Raw genomic sequence first — 15,449 nt, 5'->3', positions numbered from 1 at the left:
ACAGCGGGAGGACAGTGCTACAGTGCAGTGCTACTCCTTTTTACTGGATTTTTTTTACTCATTTACTCTTTGTACTAAATTCTTCTTAATCATGAGAATAATGTAATATTATTACTGTATTATATCCATCAACAACTTATGCTAGATGGTGGCTATTGTTTTTAATGATAAAACCAGATTTTCAAATATCCAGCAGTTAATGTATGCTAAATTATTAAAAAGTCAGTCATGCTATTTTTTGCACCCTTCTAATTACTGAAGAATACTTTTTTTAATCTCTTCTAGTAAATCTACTTTTCTAAAATGCTAACTTTCTAATATATGATACTTAAGATAAAAAATAATTTATGCTTGATCTTGCCTTAAAACTTCAGACCTCTTTGGAATTTTCCTTTTTTTCTTTTTTTTTCTGTTTTTCTTTTTGTTTTGTTTTGTTTTTTGAGAAAGGGAAGAGAGGGGAAATAGACGAGAGAGAGAGAGAGAGAGAGAGAGAGAGAGAGAGAGAGAGAGAGAGAGAGAGAGAGACAAAGAGTGAGAGAGAGAAATACACTCAAGAAAGAGCATAGGGAAGGGGCCACCAAGTAAAATGTGGTTGGAGGTCATGTGGGGGAAGGGTGATGCGGGCCAAATACAGACTAGAGACTGAACACAATGGCCACTCAACACCTTTATTGCAAACCACAACACCTAATCAGAGAGAGAGAACAAAAGGGAATTCCCTGCCATAGTGGCAGGGTGGGGTTGGGGGAGACGGGACTGGGGAGGGGGGGAAGGATGTTGGGTTTACTGGTGGTGGAGAATGGGCACTGGTGAAGGGATGGGTTATCGAACTTTGTATGGGGGAAACATGAGCACAAAGATGTATGGATCTGTAGCTGTACTCTCACGATGACTCTCTAATTAAAAATAAACTAATAAAAAAAAAAAAGAAAGAAAGAGCATAGGCTTTTCCAGAGTGGAAAGGGAGCCCTAGTATGTATCCGAGCCTTAGATATAGAGTCCACATCTCAAGAGGGGAGATACAGGCAACACATGTGCTCGGGTACCACATGCGCTCAGCAGCAAATCACAGGCACAGGCAGCATATGAGCTCGGGCGGCATATGCACTGGTGACCAGGTTAGCTGTTTATTCTGTTTTTCACGTCTTAAACCCCCTCTCTTACATGATGCATGCTAGCCCGGGTGCTGCTGTCTTTTTCCCGTAGCAGCTTTAGTTCTTACTATGTAGTGCAGTTCCTCTCCTTATTCCCAGAGCCCTCTTACTCTCAGTGGTAAGACCCCTTGCCTTCTTAGCTTGTATAGCCTAGAGTCTGGACCAAAAGGACTATGATAGAATACCCCTTCTCTGCACTAAGTTGAGGAATGTCATTTCCTTGATGTCTTCCTAAATCCTCTTAAAATTTACACAGAGAAGCACAGAGGCAAATGGTTTTCCAGTTGAGTTTTCAAGCCCCAACCTCTACCTTGACTCATTTTCTTATACAGTGTAAATCTTCCTTGGAAATGTGATCTAGGGAATAATATGAATTCTCAATAGATATTCATGTTTTCTTTTCAGTAAACCATTGATAAGGATTCGCGGGACCTTTCTTCATGACTCTGAGAAAGCAAATACAGATTTTGATCTTTCGGTGATAGTGATGCACTGTGCCAGACCATGGTCCACTTGCCCAGTACTTTCTTTGACTGTGGCTCTGAGAGTTTTTTGATAGAATAGCATGATATTTGATCTTCATGATGATATTTCCAAAGGGTACATCCTGTAATAATCTATACAGATCTAAAATATAAAGATGTTATTGGGAGAATTTACCACCAATGTTTCCTACCCAGAATTTGCCCTTTAGATAGTGACGGAATTATTATCAGTGCCCTGTCTTCTGACTTGAGCAAGTAGCATGACTTTTTAGTTCTCTATTGCCATAACTCTGTGAACTTGGAAACTCTAGGATTTATCAGCATTGACACTGTTGGAATTTGTGGTTAGATTATCCTTATTGGAAGGGAATATCCTGTGCATTGTAGGATAGAAGCAGGCCTCCTCCAGCTGTGACAATCAAAACTCTCTTTCAGGGGTCAGCCCCTGTTCATGATCCCCAGCATTGTATATGGCCCCTCCCAGCACTGCCGAGAGTGTTCCCTGAGCACTGAGTCAGGGGTACCTCATGCATAAACACACACACACACACAAACACACAAACACACACACACACCATACAAAAAAAATTTACATTACCAAATTTCCCATAGTAGTTAAAATCACTCTACATCCCACCCCAATTTAGAGCTACTCTGTTTTAATAGGAAAATACCTAGTATATGTTGCTTTGTTTATGTTTTCTCTAAATTTTTATGCCTTTAAGATTCTGTTCATGAACTTTTTACATGATGCATGTTAGCCCAAGTTTTATCTTTTCCTCGCAGCAGCTTTATTCCTTGCTACTTTGTGCAGTTCCGTTCCTTGTTTCTGGAGCCCTGTTACCTTCAATGGTGAGACCCCAATAGACTTCTTAGCTTGTTATCTTATATGGCCTGGAGTATGAACCAGTGCTTATGAAAGGATCAAATAATCCTTATTCTGCACAACAAAACTAAGTTGAGGAATGTCAATTTTTGCTTTAATATTTTCCATTACTTTCAAGAATATAAGTAGTTTCAAGTAACAGCTTCACATAAACATACGTCCTGTTACGTGAACATCGATACTAATGAATAACATGTTCTAATTAAATTTACATATCTGTTTACTACTTCTTAATTTGTTTGCTTGAGAATTTAACTCTTGTGATAATCTTTGTGCAAATCATGGAAAATTGTGCTATTTTTTCTGTTACTGTTATTAGACTTCAACTAATATCATTAATTTTAGCATGGTTCTCCTTTAGATAGAAAAAAGGAGGAACCTTTTTTATTTACATGTTTTATTTATCCGACCAAAACATGCATACAGTCTTTCAGCATAATAGAAGATAATTTTTGTATCACTCTTCACTGAAATTTTTGTGTACTTAATTACATTTTTATTTTATTTTTTTACCTCTAGCACTCCTTCGCATAACTATTACTGCTTACACAAAGGAGATAGAATATTTGATAGAGCTCCAAAGATTGACATCTTGTTGTGAGAAAATGTTCTCTGTCTATATCATGCTAGCTCACAAATCACTGACCAGAAAGTACGATGGTTCCCAAGATTGCTTTAGAAAGTCATGCTGGGGCCAATTCATGAAGAACAGGTGTTGCCTTATTGTGAACTCATTGCCATGTACTATATTGTTTATTACAAATTGAATAGTTTGCCAGGGTTTTTTTTTGGGGGGGGGGTGTTGTTTTTGTTTTTTGGTTTTTTTTGGTGTCATTCCTGGCTTAAGGATCATTCCTGGTGTTACTTTGGGGTATGCTTGGGGATCCAATCCTGGTCAGCCACGTGCAGAACAAAATCACTATCTGTTTTACTATTCTCTGAATATGGGAGCAATCTGCTGCTGAGGCAAACATCCCAGCCTGCCCTGCTCTGGGGTGCCCCAGATGGCTCAGCCATGCGCATTGTCCAAAAACATCTTCTGTAACTTGTTGGTCTCTTGAGATTTATTTCTGGGTCTCTGGATCATGGCCAGTAGTTGAGCTTATGTGGCACCCTAGGTGGTTCATGGCCACGACTCTTCTTCCATAGTCTTAGAGGGTTTATTTTTTGTCTTTTCACATTTATCACTACATAGTCTTAGAGGGTTTATTTTTTGTCTTTTCACATTTATCACTACCTCACTCCATGCTGGTTTTTCCTATGTTGTCCTCAATAAATTAAGAGTCTTAGAGCCACTTATCTATATTTGGTTAATATTTCTTGGGGGTGGAGTAGAAGGGGAGGATCAAAGTCCCTGATGATAGAGTTAGTAGAAACTGAGATTCAAACCTGAAAAGGAATAAGGCAGTAAACACAGAGTAGGACAGAACTCTCAAGGGTATTGACTTGTAAGCTGTACTTCCTAAATCAGACCTGCACACACAAATTAAGGATGAGTCTTAAAATCTTTTACTCCTACAAACTTTTGATCTATCCCATAGTAATAATTCTCAAACTATTAGACTTAAGAACTACCTTGGATACATACATAAAAATAATGATGTTCAGATGCTACCCCCAAATTCACCAATCTTTGGGAGATACTCTTTTACTCTGAAAGCTTCCTTTGTAAATGCTACTAAGTAAAGAAATTTTCTCAAAAATCATCATTTCTCATTGGAGAAATAATCTTTGTCTTTATACTTCTTGGTCTCTCAATGTCAACTTCCAGTTAACCTGTCTAGTAATCTATAAGCCTTTACACGTAAGTAAATAATGCCAATATAAATCAGCTGTTTAATCATCATCATTTTTCTCACCCTGACACCAAAATTACCACAATAAAACTTTACAAAGGAGACTTTCAGAAAATGATTCCCAGTAAATGATTATAATTTGATTGAGAAAGTTATTGAAGATGTGATAACTATATGAGAGTAAGGTAGGATAATGTGGCAACTTAAGATAATAAAATTTTACTCTGGTAATCTATTCTCATTTTTACAGAAGCTATGTTGAAGAAGTTATTATGGAATGGAAAATAAATGCCCAACCTAAGGAAAGTAGACAGTTAGGTTCCTATGAGTCTGTAGTCCTAAAATTTTCATTACCCACTGAAACTACAACCTTATATTATGTTTCTTTTAGATCATTGATGCATTAAAATTGAACCCACCCTTAATAGTGCTAATTTGTATCACTGTATCACTGTCATCCCGTTGTTCCTCAATTTACTCGAGCAGGCACCAGTAATGTCTCCATTACACTCAGTCCTGAGATTTTAGCAGCCTCTCCTTACTCATCTTCCCCAACAATTGGAGGCTCTTTCAGGGTCAGGAGAATGAGACCAATCATTAAAATTTTTGGCATATTGAATACGCCACAGGTAGCTTGCCAGGCTCTGTCATGTGGGCAAGATACTCTCGGTAGCTTGCCAGGCTCTCCGAGAGGTATATAACTGTTATTGTATTTGGGGTATGATATGCCACAGGGTGCTTGTCAGGCTCTCCTGAGTAGGCAGTAGACTCTCTGTAGCTTGTCAGATTCTCCAAGAGGGAGAACTAGGCTATAGATGTCGTGCGGCTGCAACGCAGCCTAGTGTTTCCTGGAGCTTGGTTTTACAGTCTCTGGATGTTGGCCGTTGATGGGATTACATGGTGCCGGGGGCAGTTTCTGGGAGTGACTGCCTAGCTACTGGAAAATGAGGGATCTTGGTGGAAGAGGCCCAGTCCCAATCCAAGCAGCCTTGGATATCTCGGCCACAGGTTCTGCACACCTGGGTTCCTCTGCTGGTTCCGTCATGCGTGAGGCTCGTCAGAACATGTACCAGAAGAAATTTAATTAGCACATATGTCATATCTCTTAAGTAAGAGTCATCAGCTTTTTGGGCTTAGTAACACTAGGGAGCACTTTTTTTAAATTTTTTTAAATTTTTTGCTTTTTGGGTCACACCCAGTGATGCACAGAGGTTACTCCTGGCTCATGCACTCAGGAATTATTCCTGGCAGTGCTTGGGACCATATGGGATGCTGGGAATAGAACCCGAGTTGGCTACCTGCAAGGCAAATGCCCTACCCCCCTATCCACTGTGCTATTGCTCGAGGCCCCTCGAGAGCACTTCTTGCCCTTAACCATTTTAAACAGCAAAATTACAAGCAGAGAGCATAAAATGAGAAAATGCTCCATAGCAGACAACAAATGGACACTTGTTATTAGAAGAGAGCTAAAGCAGAAAGATAGAATATCAGAACATGCAGAGAAGCATTAGGTGTTTTTATTGTTCAGCCTCAGTGGGAACATATACATTGAGCAGCTCAGACTTTTCACCAGGCCATGACATGTACACATCATCAAATGACTGTCTAAGTGTTACAAGTATTGATTTGGGCATTACAGTAGTTTTTGCTAAGTATACAAAGCAGAACACATAAATAATCAGACTGAAACTGTTTTATTAAAAGTAAATAATTGTTTCATAAGACTTGTACATCTTTGTAGTAAAAATAGTCAGACAAAGAACATTGGGTCAGAAGGAAAAATTTAACCCTGCTGTTTCTCTTTGTATGATGCTGCATGAACTTCTTTTTTCCCACTTTTATTTCTTTCTCTTTGTATGGAAATATAAAAGTATTAAATTCTCGTTAAAGCTATCACTGTGTTTGTTCAAAATTGAATTCCCATTACCATGTAGGCATTCAGTATATGTTAATGAATGAAGAAAGGACCCAATAGAAAAATAGGAGCAGTGGTACCGAGGTATTGATTAATACCTATAATAATCTACCAAATCATGCCTGACCCTTTCAGAGGCCGTATCAATGATGGTTCAGCTGCACAAAGAGGGTGGCAGTTGACTTCCCATAATTGTCTGGTCTCCTTAAGTCTCACCAGCTTCTTTCTCTTACTTCCCATCACTTGGGAAGAGTTAAGTTTAGAAAGACAAAAGTAGATAATCCTGAGAGTTTTTAGGTTTCCAGGAATTTAGAATAACCTAAAATTGGTTTGAAATTTTTTATGTAAAAATAGTTTGCATGAAAAATATTACAAAAGTAGAGGTACATTCTCTTGTTTTTTACCTTCTCAGTTATCAGTAGTCAGTTTTTGCTCTTCCCAAACCAGGTCACCTAGATATCAGGAAGTAAATGTATGGATGCAGCAATTGTTTTGAAGGTTAGGATATAAAATTAAAATCTCAAAAATCTGAACAAATAGGCATGATCCAGGAGGTTCTTGTATGAATTAGTTAAGGAACTGGGTTTTATCATGAAGATTTAGGAAGCCATGGGAAAATTTGAAGCACTCAGGATGGCATATTTGATTTAAGTGTTGCAAAAAAAGCAGCACTGGAGGAAATAAGACCAGGAGGGTCTATTATGTAATCCAAGTCTTGTAGAATTTGTAGTATCTGTGCAGGAACCAGTTGCATCTGTATAATTTGCTGAAACTCAGACATAGAAAACAGTTTTAAGGAAAATTGATGGATATATATGTCTTCAGAAAAATTTCAAAAGTACCCACTGCAAATTATTTGAAGAACACTCTAGATCCAGGCTTTTGACTTGAAAGTCATTAGCTACTTAAAAATGCTAGTAACATCCTTGTGAAATACAGAAATGTAAAACATGAGAGAACAAAGAGTCTCTGGCATTGAATGCCAATATTTTAAATAGCAACGAAGGAGGAAAGAGCTTGGGAAGCCTCTTTCCATGAAGCAGTTCCCCATGTCTGCCCACAGCTCTCTCTATCTATCTAACTTTGACCTGTATGCTGTAGGTAACAAAGCTACAATAGGAATCAAGCCTTGTCGCATAGGAGCTTTCACAGAGTAGCTGAATCTACATTTGTCTGTCAAGTCCAAATCTTATAAAAAGTTTACATTGTACCCATAACGATTGGATCAACTCACTGACCTATTTTCCCTTGTCTTCCAGAACCCCCTCCTGGGTCTGCTGCCCTGCAGACTGCCTCAGGCCTTTGCTCACTCTGTTAAGCATCACTCAAATGGTGTCATTTCCTGTGCTTCTCCCATAACCAGAAGTCCAATCTAGCCCTTAAGGTGTTAACTAAATATTCCCTCCAGTTACAATCCACGACTTCTTTCCACACATTTCCTTTTTACATCAGAACACATATCTCACCCTGCCATGTTGGTTGTATCCATGGTTTTTCCCATTAGACTGTAAACATTTTCAGCCTCCTCAGCCAGCCCTGTATCCCCAGGGCACCTGGCACAGTGCCTTGCTCTTACCTGCACTCTGTATTTGTTATTGTTCTTAATTGGCACATTAACGTGTAGAACTCTTAAGTCTTGAATCTAAATGAAAGTTTTCACATTTTGTGATGCTACTCTTATGAAAACTGTATCCCAAACCAGAGGAATAATTTTACCTTGAGAAAAAAAAGTTGTTGGAGAATTTAGCATCAAACACAAAGCACACAATCAGCAACGAAGTTTAAGGTTTTAAAGAGTCAACACTAACTGTACTTAGATGTTCAGAATCATAAAATTGTGCTCTGGATTTTAGCCACTGAGAAAACAGTTTGTTTATCCGGTGGCTTAGAAACTGTCCTTGATGGAGCCTTATTCTCAGACCTCGGAGTAGAAGTTAGACCTCCTGAAGCAAGTTTCTAACTTCCCCAAGAGTGTGCTACTTTTCATTGCTTTTGTATGAGACTTTGAAACAAAATTGTATTAAAAAGTAGTTTGCTGCTAAATCAGTTTGAAAAACCTTCAGACTTCTTTGGTAATCTCCATGACCCTGGGCCTCCATTTTCTCATCTGTATCATTTGAGAATGGTGCAGTGATATTTTGATCCCCTCCTGTCTGCTGTCAAGTGAAGTTAAGTAGATTACTCAGGACACTGTGATCATTAATGGCAGAAAAGATGAGAATTTAATCATAAAACCTAGCGGTGGTATAATTTGTTTTATTTCTCTCTCGTCTCTCTCTCAAGAATTATGACAAATAAGAGCTATTAGATTATATAGAAAACATTGATATCAGAAGAGATATAAGTAGCATGTAAAAAATATAGCTATAATCATGAATTTACCTATTTTAAGGTTGCTATCCTAACTACTATAAAAACTGTACGTTTATCTAATTTTACATTCATTCTTCAGGTTGGTAGAAGTATTTGAGTTGTTTGCACTGCCCGCTTCTCTTTTGAAAAGCTATTTATGGGATTTTTTTTTTCTTGGTAATGTCTGTGTATCATTGCTTGCATTTAAAATCATGCCGTGAATCATTTCTTTCATGTTTAAGCTTCACTGCCTCAAACTTAAAAGCATGGCTTATGAAAGTGTGAGGGTTCTGAAATCTAGGAGTCCCTAGATCAATTCCTATCATTCATCTCCCCTGCTTTGCCTATTTTCCTCCTCTGCCCTCCTTCAAATCAAGGGTGTCCACCAAGAAAAAGTGAAGGCACAAAACAGCTGTCTGAGAGTTGTGTGTGGAGCAAAGGGAAGAAGGGCAGTAGTTGATGTCGATGGTGGAGGGTACTTATGGGCTAATCGTATCAGGGCTATTTTTTTTCCTAAAGATTAAATAAAACAAATCACCTGTCTCAAAACAGAGACCCTTCCTTCTTCCCCCTCCTCCTGCCATGAGTAACTAACCATATGGTGTACTGTTATAGCATCCAAGGCATGAGTGAGTAAAGGTGATTGGAAGTGAATTACTGGTTCTAACTAAATATCTGTGCTTTTACAAATAAAAGTATGGAAACTTTGTGATCTCCTGCTATTTGGGATTGATAATATTTGAATGCATATTAAGCCACCTTTGCATCAGGGAAAAAGGACAAGTATGCTGATTAGAGCTAAAAAGATAAATACAGTCCAAAAGATAGCAGGAATAGTGTTTGACTGACTGATGACAAACTTTTTGAGGACATCACAGCATCCACTTTACATGAACAGTATTTATAACAGTTTGAAAGACCTATTATGGCAATGCTCATTTGTCAGAAACACAACAAAAAAATAAATATAACAGTGACATAACACTGATGAAAATTGTATTTTTATTTTTCCTCAACCCTTGGAATAGATTCAAATTCAGATTAGAACTTTTTTTAATCCAATGGTTTTACTAAATTTCTCATGTTTACATGTCTGTATTTGTAGTAAAATACTAATTAAAGAAAATACGTGGACCAAGTAATAAATAAAGCATCTTGCCATTAATTTGATTCTTTAATTAATTGTGTTTGGGATTCATTTCATAAGACTGGAAGAAAAGCTGAAGGAATTACCGGCTTTCTTAGTTCTGATAGTTTTCTTTGCTTCTTGCTTTATTGGATTAAGGGCAGATAGACTTCAATGCAATGTCAATTAGTGTCTTGGATTTGAATCTTTTTTCATATCTCTAACTTTTCCAGTATATATATTAACTGAGTCAGATAATCATCACAGAGAAAGATCAAGGTGTTATTGGTTCTTTTGTTGTTCTATGAAAGTGGGTCACTTACTATACCATCCACCTTTACCACTGTCTTCTTGTTTTGTAAGTCTTGCTTTTATAATATTCTTTAAAGTTAAACAACTAACAATAATGTCCTGTCACTATATCTAAAGAAGCATAATAAGTCTTTAAATCTTTATAAGAAAACTAATTTCTGTTTAAAGTCATTCAGTGATAAATCTTGCACTGAATGATCATACAGAAATCTGATTGTAAAGGAAGTAAAATAACAAAACAGGCTTCATTAAAGATAAGAGTGGAAACACAGTAGTCTCTCAAACAACCCAGGCTGAAAGAGAAGGTCCTTTTCCTTTCCTTCAGTTTGTTTGGGATTTTGTTTTCTGGAAACTTTTAAATATTTTTATTTAAACAATTAAATATGTATACTATCCTTTATACAACCTAAGTTTTGATATAACAATACTTTCTTAATTGGCTCACTTCCCATTGTAATTATCTAAAATTATTTTTAGTCTTATAGCAATATTGTGTTTATAAAATACTATCAAAATCAAACACTTCATACTTCCATTTGAAATAAGTTTTCATAATCTATAGAAACCCTCCTAAACTTTGATGCCACAAAAAACATTATTAATTTTTCTCATGAAGGTGCTATCAATAAAACAGTTAAGCTACAAATTTTGTCTAACTAAATAATGTTTTAAGAGTAAAAATTTTTTATACAGATTAATGAGTATCACTCTGAAAAAGGTAGAATATAATGAAAAGTTTACAAAGTGAAAGATAAATTTAGAATTTAAGTGATATTCTATATCAAATTACTACATTAACTAAGACTAATTCACAGTTCTTTTTTTACACCTGAAGGCTAGCTTTATAAAAAGTGCTTAATCAGCGTGAAGAACTGTGTCCTGGTATTGCTATAGGAGTGAGTACACTGTGCTGATAGAACTTTCTGTTTTAAATGAACATGCTCTCTTCTCATTCAGCCACTGGATGACTTTGCAGCAAGCGAATATGGAGGTCTTCTGTAACTTTTGACTTACCCTGTTTTTCTTCTTCTTTTACAACAGTCAGTCATCAAGGCCAAGTCCCAGGATTCCAGACTGGGTACCGAGTCTGTGAAATAGTAAGCAGTTTTTCTTCCTGCATAATTTGCTCTGATAAATACTTAGAATTTTTAAATTGTTTCTCGGTTTTTTTTAAGCAATACACTGTAAATTAAATTTTAGATAATGGATTTTAAGACAGTTTGGGTTTTATATTTGATTTGCTTTTTAAAAATTTGATTGGTGGAGGTTCTGTGATTTACATTGTTAATGATCATTTGCTATGTTTGTAATTTTGACACCACACTCATCACCAGTGTACCCACGTCCCTCCCCCAAGGTCCCTAGAGTCCCTCCCTTTCAACACACACACACACACACACACACACACACACACAAGTACACACAGTTTTGTGGATAAGTACTTTCCCATTGTACTGCCATTGGCTCCTTGTTGCTGTCGTGCTGTGTATCTCTAAGTCCCACATATAAGAGAGATCATTCTGTATTTGTCCTTTAATGCAGTTTGTTTTAAATTAAGGTTTATTTTTCTCTTTCAATAATTTATTATAATGCCAAAGAATTTCAAATATTTAAACAGCTCTATATGTGTGTAAAACGTACAGATTTTTTATGATTGTGATATTAGTTGTGAGTTTGTTATATATTGCCTCCACTATGATTAAATGTATTCTTTTTATTCCCAATGAAAACTTTCTTTTCCCAAAATGAGTGTTTTTTGTAATAATTATATGTTGAATCTTGGCAAAGATTTATGTTGACTCTTTTTAGCACATGTTGAAATAACCATGTGGTTTTTATCTTTTTGCTAGTGTGGTATGCTACATTAATTGATTTGCACATACTGTAAGGATAGATCATTGATTTCATCCCACCTGGTCATGATTATTGATTCTTCTGGTATGTTATTAGATTTAATTTGTCAAGACTTTGTGGAAAATTTTTTCATTTGTTTCATCAATGATATCGGTCTGTAGTTTTATGTCTTATGGCTATGATAAGGGAAATTTTTGTTGGTGTTTTTGGGGGCCCCAAGTTGACAGTGCTTGGATGCTATTCCTCACTTGATACTTAAGGTCACTCTGAGAACTTTGCAGTTCTAAGTGTCTAGTCTGAAACTCCTACATGCAAGACAAAACTATGCTTTAGTCTTTGAGCTATTACTGTAGCCCCTAAGGAGAGTTTTTTATGATTAAATTTTGAAACTTTGTATTGAAAATCTTATGTAAGAAATATTTTTGGTAATTTTTTTGAACTTTTTGTGTATTTTGTCTTATTTGTTTGGGGAGGCCATTCCCTCTGTTTGCGAGACCAGGTGCCCAGAGATCAGAATCTGGACTACCATATGCAAAGCACGTATTTTCTCCAGCATTCTCCAGCCCCAAGACGTTTTTTTGAGCGGAAGGGGCAGACCTGATTGTGTTCAGAGGTTATTCTTGGCTCTGTGCTCAGGGAATCACTCCTGGTAGAGCTCAGGGGACCATATGGGATGCCACGGATGGAACCTGGGCATAGTCACATACACAGCAAGAACCCTGCCTGTGGTACTATCACTCCAGCCCTCAAAAAATATTTTTAAATTAAAATGTCACACTACATTTTTATTTCCATGGTTTGTTTAATTACTCAATTTGTTGCTATTTACTTACTCATTTTATTTAACATTTTTAAGTGACATTTCCTGAAAACAGTTGAGTTATATGTAAAAATAATGCCAATTTTGAGGATTAAAGAAAAATGCTTATATACAAAACATTGTCATTGTGTATTTATTAAATACATTCAAGTAAATTTACTTTAAATATATTGTGTATTTTAAAAGATGCCTGGTAAATTTTGTAATTTTACTTGGTTCTTATATCACTTAATGCAAAAATTAAAAATCCCTCTTTTACCTGAAAATTTTTGCATTAAAAATATAACCAAATATTTCTCATTGTGGGTCACTTGGACCTAATCCTAAATCCACACTTCATATTCACAATGTATCCCTGTCAAATGATTACATGATTGTAATGACCTTAAACATCTTAATTGTCTCTTATGCCCTCTGTCACCCCCATATACACATGGGTACATATTTACATACATGGCAGGCACTAATTCCCTACTTAGTTTACTTCAGGAAAATATTTGTTCAGTTCATCCTGCTGTTCTTCAATGCTTTGAGGCATAACATATATTTCCCGGGTCAAAAATTGAGTGATATTAACACTGTAATGATGAGAGTTTTAACAAAACTAGAGTATTCGTAAACTTTTTACCTAACAAATGAAAGAAAGATTCTCTGGTCACTCTGAGTACAGTGGCACCTATTTTTTGGTGACAGATCCATGCCACACTTTTCAAATTGAAGTTTAACAAAATCTCACAAATATCCCTGCATCTAAAGATTGTCCGGTAAATTTGGCGTCTCCTATTGACTATAGAGCACTTAAGAAGCTTCTGTGAGTCAGAAAAGAGGGATAGACATAGAAAGATTGCACTCATCTGTGGAATATAAAGTAACAGAATGGGAGACTGTCACTGTCACTGTCATCCTGTTGCTCATCGATTTGTTCGAGCGGGCACCAGTAACGTCTCTCAATGAGAGACTTATTGTTACTGTTTTTGGCATATCCAATACACCACAGGTAGCTTGCCAGGCTCTGCCATGTGGGCTCCATACTCTCAGTAGCTTGCTGGGCTCTCCGGGAGGGGTGGAGGAATAGAACACGGGTTGCCCTCATGAAAAGCTAAAGCCCAACAGCTGTGCTATCTCTCCAGCCCAACAGAATGGGAGACTAACATCTAAAAATAGTAGAGATGTGTACCAGGAGGATTGCTCCATGGTTCGGAAGCCAGCCTCACATACTGGGGGAAAAGGCAGCTCAGATAGAGAATGGACCACCAAGTAAAGGGTGCTTGAAGGACCCGCTCGGGATGGAAGATGCATGCTGAAAGCAGACTATAGACCGAATGATGGTCAAATACCTCTAGTGCAAACCACAACACCCCAAAGGAGAGATAGAGAGCAAAAGGAAATGCCCTGCCACAGAGGCGGGGTGGTTGGGGGGATACTGGGATGGATGGTGGTGGAGAATGGGCACTGGTGCAGGTATGGGAACTCGAACATTGTATGACTGAGACGTAAGCATGAAAGTTTGCAAATCTGTAACTGTGCCTCACTGATTCATTAAAAAAGAAAATAATTTTTAAAAAATTTAAAAATAAAAGATTAAAACAAAAAAACCCAGGCCGAAAAAAAAAAAAGAAACTTCAATAAACAAAGAATTATTTGGATAGTTGAGATATGCAAAATGCTCAAATCCATCTCAAGCTTTTGGGCTTTCCCTATACTTGCAATTTCTTAAAATAGGATTAAGTTCAGACCTATTTCTCATGAGTTGAAAACTGTAGGTAATTGTAGTAGAATATAGCTCAGTATATACAAAAATGCCATTTGTTTCTTCAGTTTACTTAAATGAGTTCATTTTGCCTAAGAAAATGGATATGAATGTATTTTTATGTTTCTTTTTGGCCTTATTCAGTTGTGAAAATTGCTTATTAGAGGGCTGACACAAACGTGTAACTGAGCTGTATAGAAATGCCTTGTAACATTTTCCACTTGAGTTACTCATCCTATTTATCTTTTTGTAACAATTGTAACTCACTTCTATATAATTTATGTATATTTCCGTAAGCTACACACCTTAAAATATGAAAAAGTTATCTTAGAATTATAGGTTAATTCTACAAAAAGATTTTCTTGACAGTCTTACACCTTCACCTTTTGTCTATGACACTATTGCCCAATTTTAAGTTCATAATAAGACTTCTATAAATATTTTATAATACTCATAAGTAGCTTTGTTGTTGCCTAGTTACTAATATATTTTATCTTGAGTTTGTTGAGTTTTTAAAATATAAGATGCTTTATTTCATTAATAACTTTGATCAGAGGGAAATTAATTTAGATGCTTCAATTATATTAAAGTTTTCTACAAACACTTAAATGTGACCTGAATAAACAAATAAAATTTCTCCTTACTAAACTACATTTATAAATAAAATTCCAAGTATACAATCATTCTACTATATATTTTTCATCTTAATAAACTATAGATTATTTGAATTTCCACTTCTCTTGATTTTTTAGGTTTAAATTTAGTTTCATTTAAAAAATTGTAAAATTGAAAAATAATTGTTTTCAAAGTCATTACTGAAAGGATTATATAATTGCTGTTTACATATGCTTTTTTAAAAAATTTAATGAATCACAGTGAGATACAGTTATAGACTTACAAACTTCCGTGCTTACATTTCAGTCATACGATGGTTGAGTGTCCATCCCTCCACCCGTGCCCATTCTCCACCACCAATGATCCCAGTATCCCTCCCACCAT

The 15,449-nt window shown here is 36.4% G+C and overlaps 1 protein-coding gene across 9 annotated transcripts in view; it reads left to right on the top strand.

Annotated features, from left to right (window-relative positions):
• Nucleotides 1-15,449, top strand: part of AHI1 (Abelson helper integration site 1) — a 216,703-nt gene that overhangs the window by 173,808 nt on the left and 27,446 nt on the right. For all 9 annotated transcript variants that reach the window (XM_055135618.1, XM_055135619.1, XM_055135620.1 and 6 more), the window contains one exon: nt 11,068-11,123. In XM_055135618.1, the coding sequence (XP_054991593.1) occupies nt 11,068-11,123 (56 nt within the window). The remainder of the gene's footprint in view (nt 1-11,067; nt 11,124-15,449) is intronic.

This window comes from Sorex araneus, chromosome 4 (assembly GCF_027595985.1).
Source record: "Sorex araneus isolate mSorAra2 chromosome 4, mSorAra2.pri, whole genome shotgun sequence".
Classification (NCBI taxonomy): Eukaryota; Metazoa; Chordata; class Mammalia; order Eulipotyphla; family Soricidae; genus Sorex; species Sorex araneus.
The sequence above is the reverse complement of the archived record's forward strand: the minus strand, read 5'-3'. Positions and strand labels throughout refer to the sequence as shown.